Here is a 15,070-nt window from a genome sequence, read left to right as displayed (position 1 = left end):
TTTTTTTTTAGTAAAACGACGTTAATCTTTTCAAAACTTAAACGTAACGGCATGCAGATTAATACGTTTTGAACGCACGTCGTATTGTAACGTTAACAAGTACATTCAATTACAGAAATTGAACATGTACCCTCATCGAACATGTATGTAAATACATATGTTGATTTTTATTATAAAAAAAACAGTTGTGTCCTAATATATAGGTGTTTAGACAATTTAAGAAATTTTTCGCAAGATAAGGTGAACCATTTTAACTAGATTTATTTGGTGACGAAATCTCGATAGACTTGTTAAATGGTTTTGCAGAAAATAAGAGTGAAGATTGAAAATTGCAAGGCAAATTGACACATTAAAATTGCACCATAAACAACCTGAACACGTGCAATTAATTTCATAATAGTTTATCGCTTCTTGAAATCAAAACATTTCCTATACACTTCATTAATTATTTCCTTTTATTGCGGAAACACTGAGGGTGCTCGTTAAGACTATGATGTAAACAAAATGTCCTTATTGAAATGAAAGCTAAACATGACTTAACAGTTAAGTTTTTCATCAGCCAACATCTGTCCTAATGGTTGATCATTTTGTAACGTTTACAAGTTACCTACAGCATCATACAGTTTTCTTAAATTTGATATCTGAAAGCTGTTTTAGGAGAAGAGAAACTTGTGCATTACACAGTTTTTACCTCCCAGTGGATAACCTCTTCGTTTTTTTTTTGTTTTTTTTTACTATTTTCTTACTTTCTTTTATCAAGATTAAAAAAAACGATCATGGTTCTGGATATATGATTATGAATGAACGAATGAAACAAAAAAATATAAAACGGACATTTAATCAAGCGGTTGTCTTTATCAGGTTACATTGTTACTAAGTCATACAATTTTTACACGGCAGTTTATTGGATTTAGCTATGCCATTTACTGCTAATAAACCTACAGTTACAGTGTGACGTTATACATAAATAAACTAGACTTGACAAAGACTTCATTTATGCATTTTTGGTAGGGCGTCAGTTGATGTCGGTAGCCTGCCAATTTGTTTTAATACCAAATAAATAAGATATTTATTTTCTCAATAAATACTGCACAATGGGCATACTGCATAAAGCAATGTTGTTGTTACCGTTAAATATAATGAAAAAAAACCCAATAACTTTTTTTTGTTCGGATAAAACTAAACGAGAAATATAGCAATATGAATGTCAAAGAAGAGACTTGATTTGGAGTGCACGGAAAATGTTAGATTTTTTTCATCTACATACAAAACTCGACATTCATCACGTTTTTGACCGAGTTCCATAAAACCATTCCCATTAACTGTACTTTGATCATTAGTTCCTAACAAGGATGTTAACACTTGAAGATTAAGAGTATTGTGCGCCACGTTATGATCATTTATTGACGGCCATGAAACCAAAGGGCAAACACCATTTTGTTGTAAATAAGGACTTTTGCATGAACTGCATGATCAAACTATTTTCGTGTGTTTTGTAATTTTTCATTTTACAGTCTGTAGCTTTTGGTTGTTGTCTTTACAAATCCAGTACAAATCCTTTTATAACAACTCATTTATAATGCATCGTCTTTATTTCTGTATCAAGTTGTATGTAAACACACTGTAACACACAAAATATTCATTGGAAAAAAAAAAGATTTACAAAAGAGCATATAATAATGTTTAATCAGACGACCTCATACCGTAACAACAATGCGTATAATATAAAGTGCACGTGCATGAATTTTTAGATAAATTCATTTTTGCGTTCGAAAGAGGATATTAATTCCAGAGTTTAAATGCTCTCTATGAATTTAAATCCGAATTGTTTCAGAGTAAACAGGTTGAAGCCATGTATATTGCTCTGTGTAGACCGCTTCAATCAATATTGTACATTGTTTCAATTATAAACACCATTCAGACAGAAACTGTTGAAACTATTGCTAATGACTCGAACATTTACTTGTTTTTCGCATGCCCCTTTTCGGAAACCTAAGGATATTGACACTAACAAATATACACTTCTACAATCTATACTACTATATTAAAATAATAGACTCGAATTTTTGGTCTTTAAATACCGAGAAATCGGAAGAGTACAGTCTTTTGTTTTATATATTTTAAACAGCATTGGTACTTGAAGATTACCAATTTGTTTTTATTTTTTCTCAATCAAGCTTCGCTAATTAATAATCAACGAAAATGCCTTTAAAAAATCCGGAAATCATTTTTTGGATTTTACAATCTTGCGCATGCGCATTACTTTCACGTTTAATCACGGGAGGCTCTTTAGTTTATGTTTCCACAATATCACATTTGCATGGAGAAACTCAAATACATGTAAATTTTTATTGAAATTTTGTCATATATTCTGTTCATTATAGGAAATACGGGAGATAATTCTAAAATGAAAAATCCCGAGAGTTTCAAACGTCAACATGGTGTGTAATTTCGAAGTGAGTAAAAAACGTTGGTGAAAAAGTGTTCAATTTTTCATTAATATGAATTAAATTTTAGATGAAAGATATTAACAACCTCAAAATGGTTTGTTATGAATATTTTAACTATTATTTTCAATGCAATGTAGCTTCATTAATTTTCTCTAAAATCGTTTCGGAGCGATTCTGATATTGTTTGCTACATTACGGGTAATGGGAGGCATTTTAACTGTGGCGAGACATAGTTGGGTTATTCTAACTAATTTAAGCAGAGTCAGTGTAATGAAATTAAAAGCATTATTGAAGGCTTAAAGCTTGCTTATTTAAATGTCAACAATGCGGTGTGTTGATGTATCTATTTTGTAAATGTCCGATATCATATGCAATGTCAACCCGTGCACGCACGGGTCAAAGTCTAGTTCTATTAACATTTAAAGATAAGATAAAAAGACGATTCGAACAAACTAATGCTGATTTATTAGCAGGAAGAAATTGAAAACTTACGAGCACATTAACTTAAAGAAAACGTTTACCATAAAAGATCAAGAGTGCAATAGTTTGAAGTAGAAGAAAAACCAAGAAGATATTTTTGTTATCTAGAATCATGCAATTTTTTCAATTAACAAATAATCAAAGCTGAAAATTGAAAATAGTCAAATTATACAATCGCAAAAACAAATTTTAAACAAAACAAAGTTGCTTTATTAAACTTTATCTAAACAATGTTTACCACCATCCAAGATGGGAATTAAATTGGAAAGAAACAACGTTCGAATTATTTAATGTAAAGTTTACTGTTAACTAAGATGAAATGATAAATCTAAATTATACTAACGAGATGGAAAAATATTAAAGTTAACTAGAGCCGAGCTCGTTGCAAGCAACGAGGATAACTTCCGTTACAGCTGCAAGCCAAGATAGGATTGTCAATCAGCCTTAATAAAACCATCCCCCTTCTCCTTACACTTGTTAGGATCTGACAGGTATTGATAGGAGGTCCTCTTTTATAGGAGGTCATCTTTACACGACCATCATTTCTGACCAATCAGGGCTTTAGATAATGAATTGGAACGCTTCAGAAGTTGATAGACAAATTAAGTCATGCCTGTTTTCTTTGTAAACTCCAACTGCAGAGTCTTGAAGAGTTACCCCTCTCATAAAACAGATAAAGGCATGCAAATGTAGAGATCATGTGAAGATGACCTCTTATCGATACCTATGAGACCCAGACGAGTGTAAGGAGAAAAGGCAGTGGTGGTGGTGGTCGGGGGGGGGGGGGGTCATCTAGCGTTTTTAAAATGCAACATTTGTTTATACCACTGCAGATTGGTAGTAAACCATATACATTAATTTGAGAAACAAACAAATCGTGTTGACAAATCTATGAATAGATGATGTACATGTATGCATAAAACAAATAAAGCTAGGAATTCGAATCGGGACGGGTAAGGTTACAGTCATTAATCTGAAATTGTTTTGGGATTATAGTTATAGTGAATTTTAACTAAAAGACCTTAAAAAAACAACAACAGAAAAGAGAAACGAGTAACAATAAGAATAGATGCCATATACACGAAGAAATGGATACATATATTTTAAAAAAATTTAAGTGTTAATTCCCGCTTTTGCATGTGATATTGTTTAGTTGATGATAGCTTAAAACACATTATAAATGTACATGTATGCGTATTTAATTATTCCGACCACAAAATCAAAGCGAATAATACGTTTATGTACAACTGTACAACTGATGACAAGATACAAACTAAGCCTTTATCATAGTGTGTGAACACAAAAGTCACTGCGCTGATTCATGGAAAACAGTGTTTTTATGTTTCATAAACATTTCGATTCCCTGTAATCATACTAACACCTCTACTGCTAAGACATGGAATAGTTTATGTAAAGTGCAGTGAAAAATTAAAATATTGAAACGAACACAAACTGTAAATAAACGAAGACGCCTTCCCCACCCGAGGGTGTGCTGTACGAAAGATGCTCAGTGGGAGGGATAACTCTTCGTATAATTTTTGGTCATGCAGGCACTTTTATTTTAAAGGATGAGCATAATTTCTCGGAAGCAAATTAAAGGACAGATTCTAAAATCTTAAAACTCTTAACTGGGAGGGAGGTACATGTACATATAGGGTTTGTGAAGAAACTTTAACTACTTTTATTTTAATACATTTTAGTTTTAAATATGCTAAAAAATATTTTTGGACTTCATCCAAAAAGTGTGTGTGGAAAAGGGGTGTGTCAATGTCCCAAAATTTAATTTTCTAAATGTAAATTTCAGGGAAATTTTGATTGCAAGAAAAAGTCGGCGGAGTCGGGAGGGGTTGGGGAGGGGGGCAGATCTCCCACTGGACCAAAAATACTTTTTGCCACTTTAGTGCGGCACGATAATCGACCTATGTTTTACAATTATTTCTATAATATCACATATGCATGTTACTAACTTGTTTTTCATGTATATGTATGTATATTTGCAATCTCCTCATTGACATGTGTCTATTTGTATCACTAAATGATTTCGAAGTAAAAATACTGAAATTCTGCAGATCTTTAGAAAGAAGAAAAACACTTTTTTCTAAAATGAAACAAAAAATATGGATTCATAGACATAAATATAAAGATGTAGTGAAAGTCACAGAGACATTATTTCTTCTGTTCTTTACTATTTCAGACGGGTTACAATTGTACGATCTCCCATTTTGAAAAGTCAGATGTTAAATATTCTGCTGGGTTTTAAGTCGATGTGTAATTTTGAGAGGTGCTTCTATTTTTGGGGGAGAAATATGTCGCTATTCTGTTAAGTCCAGTGAATTATGTTCCAAGGTGTTTCAAAGAAGTAACATTTTCCATGTTTAGAATATTATACATGATCTTAGATCCTTTTCGAGGTGAGCAAAATAATTTAATGTGGAAAGGTATAAAAGGCCTTGGGTTACCATCTTCTTTTGAGATTCCATGATAATGTAAACTAGTTAAAATAGATTGAGAACATATATTAACAGCTTTAAGATATACAGAGCTTTATGTACAGTTATGTTTCAGTTCAGATCAGATTTCTTGAAAATTTCTAGAAAAATTTTCTTTAACATTAAATTCATTAAGTACCATTGAGTTCATTTTTGGTTCTGAATAATATTTTCTCTATAGTGAATTATTTTTTTTTTTCACATATTAAAACTATGTTTATTTAGAAAGTACAACTTTCGGCAGTACAGAATATCAGAATATAAATAATGATTGCTATAATTCACAAGAATGAGATATTTTCTAAAATCAATGGGGGTTCTTGGGTATTAGAGGAGTTCACACCTCCACAAAATTAGATCTTTACCTATTGCCCTGGGCAGTGTGTTATGCTGTATGAACATTATGGGACAATTAAATATTGTATAAACAGAAGTCCATGCCAAACATGTATAAAATCTATTCATAATTATAAGACATCTTTTTTATATTTTAAACTTGGAAAAAAAAGTAATTGAGATGTAATTGAAAAGTAATTGAAAATACACAATATTTTTGGAATGTATTTAAAATACATTCAATTACTTGTAATTGAAGAGAGACTCAATTACAAATTACTTTCAATTACTTTGAAAAATGTAATTAATTACACTCAATTACAAATACTTTTTTCAATTACCCCATCCCTGCTTGGGATATGATAGGGGCTGTCCTATAGATGTGCAATCAAGTTTTAAAAATCTAAATGTCATCCAGGGAGTCAAATAGTAGCAGGCAATTAACTTTTTTTCACTCCTAAAAACCCAAGTTCCCAGAACTCCTCTTATGAGTTAACGAATAGGCACATCACATCTTGTATTATGACAAGGGCTGTCCTATAAATAACTTTTAAAATGATGGAAACTGTACAAATGCAATAGGAAAGTTACCAATGATAAGCTTATTAAGAGATGTTGATACAGTATGTATGCTGGCAAAGGGAGACCACTTTTGAAGAAAGTGAAATTATTTCAACGGTTTCTCATTATATTGTGCTACTGCATGTATTATACTTACCTACACTGGTCAACATCGTAATGATAATCTAATTAGAGCACAATATGAATTCTTTTAACTGATCACCACAAAGAAAACGTTTATAGATGTTAATTGATTATACTCCGCATATCCAAAACACATATGTATATGTACACCACGTGAAACCCGTCTAACAAAAAGAGCTGGATAAAACTAGTACCCACTAATGCTGGAGATTTCTGTTGTGTACGTAACTTAAAGCAAAACCCATTTACTTGCATGTTAAGCATGCACGTATTTTCACAATTTCATTCTTTAAAACTCCTTGCACTATTTAGTAAATTAGCTAAATAACCATGTAGCTTAAATGTGGTATGGGACACCTGCATAGAAATAAACACTAAAGTATAAATATAATATTTTCCCCCCAAAATTATGATACAGCATAGGACAAATTGGGTTAGAGAGTTAACTGCTTGTCTGTAAGTAAATTAAATCTTGCTGGGCCTTTTTAATGTTTACCTTAAGTTTCAAAATGTTAAGTAAACGTACTTTTGTTGGCCAATTTTTTAAAATTTGAAAAATCTAAAAAGTGTTTCGATTTGATAACATACTTTTAATCACATAAGTACCGACGTGTGTCCCATAACACCTTAAATAATTCTATTTTTTGTCCTGGCAGTCCAACAGTGTAAAGCTCTGCGCAATGTGTCATTTATTTTGCACGGTTTACCCTCTTCTTTGTTGCAACTACATGTACAGACTTTCGTTTCAATAAAAATATTCTGTTGTTTATTCATCTCCTGGGCAGTAGCGTCACATGTACGGATTAAGAACTATTCAGTTTTTCCTTTTGGAGTGGGGGTTAAGGTCAGAGTAGTAATTGTGATTGCAGGGATGGGGTATGGGGGTTGGGGTCCGAGGTATATTTTTGGTTTTTTGGTTTATTTTTGGTAATTTTACAATATATAAATTTTTCATCTTCAAATTTAAAATTCACATGCAAACCCCAAATTCTACATAAAAGGCTTCAGGGTGTATTATGGTATGAGATCTCATCCTTCACGAAAATTATTTTTTCTAAAAAGTACCAGAAATTGCATGTGGCCTCTTTTTTCCTAAAACTGGTACAACAATATTTTATTTAGGGGCCAATACCTGGTGCAGGTATTGCCGTCTAATGTCAATAACTAGTTTGTTTTTCTCTTTTTGGAATAGAAAATATGCCTGCTTTGGTTGTAAGAACCCGTCATTATCAATTTTGAACACAAACCTGTGTGCAGAACCTGCCTTTATTGTGTAAACGCATAGCAAAATATTATTTTATAATTAGGATTGCTTGAGAAACTGTAGTTTCTTTGTAATAGCAAAAAAACTTTGAGATTTTTCAAAGTCACCATGTTTCCATGAGGACAAAATGAGAAAACTAAAAAAAAATCTCGTAAGGTTTGGTGAATTTGTATATGTTATTTGTATGTAAAAAAAATGACGTATTTTTGTCGATAACGACACTTACAGAGGCCATGCAAATTGTTAAAAACTCAACGATCGTTCTGATAAAATATAAAATTCCTATCAACTTCACAAAGAAAATGAATAAATGTCATCCGGACAAGCTAGAGCTCTTACCTTTAAAAAAGATACATTGATAGCAATGGTGCTAATAATTCAGTCTTTAAAATTTGAATTATGTCAAATTGCACTAATAATATGTAACTACATTTTTTGAATCTAGATTGATTATACGTAATTATAATATAAATGGAAATGAGGATGACATATTTCTATATATTTAAACATTAATAATAAGTAAATAGTAAGTAAACAAAAATTTATTATGCAATAACTTAATATTTCTATCTTTAGATCATTCCTAGTCTGAGTTTTCATTTTTTTTAATGTCAAAGTATAAATACCACAGATATTAACTCTGTTAATAGCTAACATTATCATCTCATCTAGAATTTTATGGAAAATATGGGTAATTTGTCGACCATCGCATCTCCTCATCCACTTGACAGCTGTGAATTGAATTCTTATCAAACTCAAGAAATTCAGGAAAAGACAAAACATCCGGCCTTTTTGAAAAATAAACATATAAGTTTTAAAATGCAGCAGTAATTTGGTATCACAATTGTATGGTAAACAGTTATGTGGTAAGTAACGAGACAAGTGTGTTTCTTAAGATGAATTTGTGAGAAAGGATATTCTTACATATTTGTAAGTCTTAATGCGTGGTAAACAATTTTCCTCTGATAAGCTCTCCAAGTATTTTTTTTCAGAACGAACTTGTGAGAAATGATATGTTAGTAATTAAAACGTCTGTCAATAAATTATTTTTTGGGGGTTATATTTGCTTGGTCAATAATATTTTCTGTCTAAATTAAAAACATCATTGACATTTTTTCTAAATTTTTGCTTTGTACGGTAGGAAATAAATGAAAGCGAAAAAAATAAAAAAATGATTTACTTTATCATAGATTGATATAGAATTTTTTTTATTTTAAATTTTTATCAACAACTCTTTTAAAACTGTGTTTTAACATCTTCTCAATATGTTTTCTGTGTTATCGCTTTGATTTTTGTTTAAATTGTGTTCGTTTACATTTAAAAAAAATTAATTTGTTATAAGGCGTTGAAGGTGAACATTATAAAAGTTATTAACGGTATAAGTGCCTCACATTTTACGAACTGTCTTTTAAAGCGATTCCATTCTTTTGTTCTTTTTTTAGTTATGTGTTTTCATTTACCACCAAAAATCTCTAGTTGAGAATAACAGTGTATAGTTTAGCTTCTTTATTTGACGCGAGTAATTAATTTTGCCGTTTTAATCACAAGAACTCGTCAAACGATTGTGATATCATGTAGTTTACATCCGTCAAGTATTGGAAAGCGATACCTAATAATTCACGAAGGATGTTCAAAGATTGTTTGCTAATATCATCTTCGTGTTTAAGTAGGAATTTACAATAGTAAACAAACGGGAGATACTCAAGGACTATTAATTATTTCAAAATTATGTATTTTGAAGTATTTTTAGTACTTATTATAATCATCCATAAATACCAAATAAAAATCAATCGTTTTTAGAAGTTTTCTTGACTGCCTGACAGCTGAGTGCATATATAACGTGGTTCATGTAATATCAACGTTTATTTATTTTTCAGAAATTATACACTTATCAGATAAAAATGTCTTTAAAAGCCACACAGCATACGTAAGTAAATTTGTATTTTAACTTTACGGGTTGTAACATGCTCACCGATATCAAAATTATTTTCGAAATAATTTTTTTCCAGTCAATTGGTTTTCCAGTTAATGTCTGAGTCAGTTTATCACGGCATGTGTCACGAGATAGGGACCCCAGAAGAAGTTAGCTATAGAAGGGACATGGTTGACATTAGCGAGTTTCTACAAAATCTGTTGATAAGAAAAAACCAGAGCAAACAGATGAGAAGTGGTAGTTATAAAGAAGGATTCCGACTATTTAAATCAGACATAGACATAATGTTTATCGTACCTAAGCACCGTGTTATTTGGGATACGTCTCAATTTGAGGTGTACAACGCAGACAGACTTAATCTGATTCTCTGTAACACTTCTGAGAGTCCGCCAGGATTCGCATTACTTTGGTTACCAAAAGAAAGAACATACGAAGACCTTTATTCTGCTTGTGTACGGATAAACGAAAGGTTGTATATATCAAGTTCTAAATTCAGAGAGATCACATGTTCTCTAATAAGACCTAATTCTACAATACATGGACCATGTGGTAGTGGACTTGTCGGAAGAAGAATGCATGACTTTGCTCATTGTTTTGTCAGTGACTTTTGGCCTCCTGCTGCGTCCTCATGGATAGATAGATGTCATGTATGGCCTCCGCAGCATGTTGTCAGCGACATTGTCCGAAATGGTTGTCACTTTGTTGCAATAGGACACAAATTAGGAAATCATGCAGATATTGAATGGAGAATATCTTTTTCTCAGGCAGAAAACAAACTTGTGTACTCTATGAATCATACGCAATTTTTAATTTATGGCTTGCTGAAATTGTTTCTCGAGGATGTAATTAATGCTGGATTAAGTGATGAAGAGAAAATGCTTTGTTCATATCACATGAAAACAGCCATTTTTTGGGCCATTCAGCAAAACATGCTTACTCACTGGTGTCCAGATAATATAATGGCGGGTTTCTGGATCTGCTTTAAAATTGTTTTAAAATGGGTGTATAACGGAGTTTGTCCTAATTTTTTCATTCCCCAAAACAACATGTTCTTATGCCGTATATATGGCGAAGACCAGAGAAATCTATTCAGAAGACTTTATGAATTGTATGAGAAGGGTTCATCTCTGTTGCTACACATTTCACCTATCAGAAACTATATCCTTAAATTCCTAATCTATTCCGGACCTATAGTTTCTTACAATTGCACTTTGGGCTCTGAGGTTACGTTTGATGATAAGTTTTATAGAGAAATAGAACAAAGTGATGATATAATAACCAGAAACCTACAGTCCTGTGCAAAATCCCTTCTCACAATAGAACAGTTGATTTGTTCACCTCTGACAAGTTATACGATCATCTTGTTACAAAAGCTTACAGCCACAGTCCTTCAAAGTACTGCTTTTATACTACACAACCAATACATTGATAGAAATTGCAACAAAAATACATATATCAGAGACAAAAAGGCACTCCACTTGCTTAGATTATCAATGAAATTTGGATATGTGTCGGATATGCTGTACATTGCAATGTTCTATTACAAAACATTCAGATACAAGGATGCTTTATCTATCATAGATATATCAAAAGTCAAAATGTCACAACCGTATGTCAGGTTTAGAAGAAATGGACACGGTTGGGCGTATATTGAGGCTGTAGGAGGACAACCTTGGTCTACGAAAATTACACAAGCAATAGCAAACAATCTCCGGCTTGACAATGGAATTTGTTACATTACAGAGTTGTTACTAGAACAGGAGTCTGGTAAACGGAGCAATAGAACTTGGATCCTCATATCCCCATTCATTCTGTCAAATATGCTAGAGTTTTTAATCTGTAGACATAACGACACATCGAGAGCACAAGCGGCTCTAGATAATATAACTGTTCTTATACACCACGGCGAAGAGGGTTTTGTGGCTAAAGATACTATGGATATTTCGTGGGAGATTCTTGGGATCTGTCAAGAGATCTCGGGCAACATCCAGGCGGCCCGGTTTTCATTTCAGCAGTCACTCAGACAGTATCCATGTTGTGAAATACAACTTGCTACCAGACAGAGAATTCAAAACTTAAATGAGCAAGCAAATCATAGACCATCAGTCACGTTAATTAATAATAAAAACAATTAGTTTTGACAAAAAAGGAAGAGAACAATATGTTAACCAATCCAGATAATACCAGATAAACACTTCACATATCAGTTTTTGTTGGAATTTTTAAATATATTTCTCCTTATGTCTTCACTGGACATCAGGACGTTCTATTTCCTGTGAATATATTTAGCCTTTTTATGCGCCGTGAGCACAAATCTAAACGTCATCATGCGTTTTGGGTATATCTATTATTTTAAAATTAAATGGAATGTTCAAATTAACATCACCAATTGGATATGTACTCTTAAAAAAATCATTGAATGATACATGTATGTACATGTCATTAATAAAAATTGTTTTTTTTACAAAGATTCTGGTTCTATATTTTTAGTTGCGAAAGGAAACTAAATGATATGTTCATATGGCTGTTCCATGTATGCTTCATATCCCTGACTAAGAGCATATTAAAGGTTTTGAAGCGACGATACACAAATATTCAATGCAAATAAATAAGGAATAAGGAATCATTCTTTGAGTAATATGAGGTGATAAGTGTGGTCGGGGCGTGATCAAATCCAAAAATAATCAGCCAATGCTTAAATGGCATATGTGTTCTTGAATGATTAGCTATTGTTGTAAAGATAAAATTAATCATTAAATAAGGAATAATTAATTATTCATTTACTTTTAAAGTTTTATAGATATGAATCAGATACGTAATTCATTCCTTTATTTGTATATTTTATCAATGCAAAAATTGAACCGTGTTTGAATTGATATCCTTTCCTAAGAGATAAACAAAGTCGTCTTTTGTGCAACATATGCAAATATGTATATGTGGATTTGTAATATTGTAAAATTTTTACATTCTACTGTGTGATTTTCCATTAAATTCTGTAATCATTAAATGCCTCTAAATGCAACAGTCTAATCACTGCGTATGAATTTACACGAAATTTTCATATGTATTTCCTAAAACATTGATTTCTTTCATGTTGTTTTAAAGATATATTCCATACATGTTTTTAAAAACACCATGTTTTACAGTTATTCAATAATAAAGTTGATTTTATAGCTAAAAGCGAAAATTCAAGAGTTATCTTTCATTGAATTAATTTTTAAAGCCATTCTCAATAGTCTATCTGATAACCAATTTTAAACGGTTTTACAGCTGATATTCATGTTTTTATTGTGTGGATGGAAATTTGGTATTTTTTGTATGTATAACAAATAGAATTAAATTTGATTCGTAAACATCGTTTTATTCTATATAATTCTATATGGAAAACGCTTGGTACGACACGTTTATAGGACCAAACTATGAGGGCGGATACTGTAGTTTCATCAATATTCAAGGGTATCAATTTTCGTGGATAAAGTAAAAATCACAGTTTCAAGGATACGTAAATTCGTGGTCAATGATCCTATCAATACATAATGTTAGAGGAGATTGCACTTCAATAAACATTAAATTTCATGGACAAACCTATCAACGAAATCCACGAAAATTGGTATTCAACAAATATTGGTGAAACTACGGTAGCATAAAAATGATTCGGTCAATTTTGTTATAATTTTGCAAAAAATTAACTTTTCTTTTTCCTTCCATCGCTGAAAATTGAGTGAAAATCCTATGTTTGTAATTTTTTACATATTTTATGAACTAAGAATCAACGCTCTATCCTCTTTCCTAGTTCCTAAGGATCATGCTATAAAGAAGCTTTAATAAATCATTTACATGAAAGCTGAAGATAGACGAGAAAAAAAAGTATTTGACCACAAATTATCATCTTGTAATTATTTATTGTCGTCGCGTATTTTTCTCGAGCAAAATGTAATTCAATATGGTACTCCACGTCTGATCATTAGTAAGATATTGACATATGACGAGTGCATACTGCTTGACATCTTACTATATTAAGTTTTAAGCCAGAACAGCTGTTCGATAAGATCTTAAACTTGAAAATTGAAGAGCTCTATATAAGAATAGAAAAACAGTTGAATAATTAGATTAAGTCTATGAGGGCTGGGTGACTGTTGCCACTTATAGACTATAATGATCTCCTTGACTGAAAAAGATAAATGAAAATTTCAGCAATAAAATTTTAAGTGTATATTTCATATATTGTATCCGTCATGTTTCCATTAAGTTTAACATCAAGTTGCCGTTAGCCCGGTAGGATGCCAAGCAGCTTTCTACTAAAATACCATCAAACTTTCTCGAACATATCTTGTATTTGAACTGTATTGTTAACTATAAAATCAAAGATTTCTAAATCTATATTTAACAATCTGAGATTGTATTAAATAAAGTTATAAATCTTTGATTTTAAACTTTTCATCTAACACAAAAGTATTGAATCTTGCAAAAAAAGTTTCTCAACTAAAAACATTATACAGTTTTTAAAAAGTATCAAGAGTTTGGGATACACTATAGATCTAATGATTAATTTTAAAAACTACCTTCTGAAGAGTAAACCTTGTGTATGTTTAATGCCCAAAATTATATTTAATGACATTATTCATCATTTTAGTGGACCTTCTGATTTTTTTTGATAAAAATTAATTTTTATTCCTGCTATTTGATAGCATATTCCAGGCGGTATAAAGTTCTCAATGCCGACCACTCAACCCCTACGAAAGTGTATGGATTTTTAATCTATCGTTACTAAGTTTGTAATAAATCTAGAGGTGCTTGAATGAAAATTCACAAGGCTTCCCTGAGATTTGTTAGTTTCTTGTGAATTTAGAGTGGAAGTATTTGAATAATATTCTCAAAAACGAGGGTTGTTAGAAAAGTGCGCGGACAAAGTGATTTACGGCAAAATTACTGTGTACTTTGTAGCATGGCATATGTTTTATTAAATGACTACTAATTGAAAACGAGTATGCAAAAAATACTGTGAATTTGACATTTTTTTTCCAAAAATACAGCAATTTTTACTTTGCATGAATTATAGTTGCGGAACACCATTTCATATTTTTACGGCGTCAGGTGACGTCGAAAAACTGAACGTCAACCATGTTACTCTTTTTCAAAGTAAACACCTTTCAGTACCACACTTTTTTCAACTCATTTAACCGATTTAAAAAATGCACGTTTATACCATTATTTGTCAAGTATTTGTATAATGTCATTTGTGGCATATAGTAGATCATTTAGGTCCAAAAATCCCTGTCGATGCAGTCTCGTCTTAAGATAAGGGAAAAAAACGGGCTGTTTTGGGGTGGGGGGGGGTGCTGCAAGACCTAAAACAAATATGCTCTTCCATCTTTAAACATCTGTGATTCTAATTGTAAACCTTTTTACTATA

General features: G+C 31.7%; 1 protein-coding gene across 1 annotated transcript; it reads left to right on the top strand.

Annotated features, from left to right (window-relative positions):
- Positions 1-8,512: 8,512 nt before the first annotated feature.
- LOC117683757 (uncharacterized) lies at positions 8,513-12,795 on the top strand. Its single transcript, XM_034453573.2, has 3 exons — positions 8,513-8,590; positions 9,602-9,651; positions 9,734-12,795. The coding sequence occupies exons 1-3, from the start codon at positions 8,573-8,575 to the stop codon at positions 11,790-11,792; spliced, it is 2,127 nt and encodes a 708-aa protein (XP_034309464.2). The 5' UTR covers positions 8,513-8,572; the 3' UTR covers positions 11,793-12,795.
- The last annotated feature ends 2,275 nt before the right edge of the window (positions 12,796-15,070 follow it).

The sequence above is a fragment of the Magallana gigas genome, chromosome 10, assembly GCF_963853765.1.
Source record: "Magallana gigas chromosome 10, xbMagGiga1.1, whole genome shotgun sequence".
NCBI classification, from domain to species: domain Eukaryota; kingdom Metazoa; phylum Mollusca; class Bivalvia; order Ostreida; family Ostreidae; genus Magallana; species Magallana gigas.
Note: the sequence above shows the minus strand (reverse complement) of the source record. Positions and strands in the feature narration are given on the sequence as shown.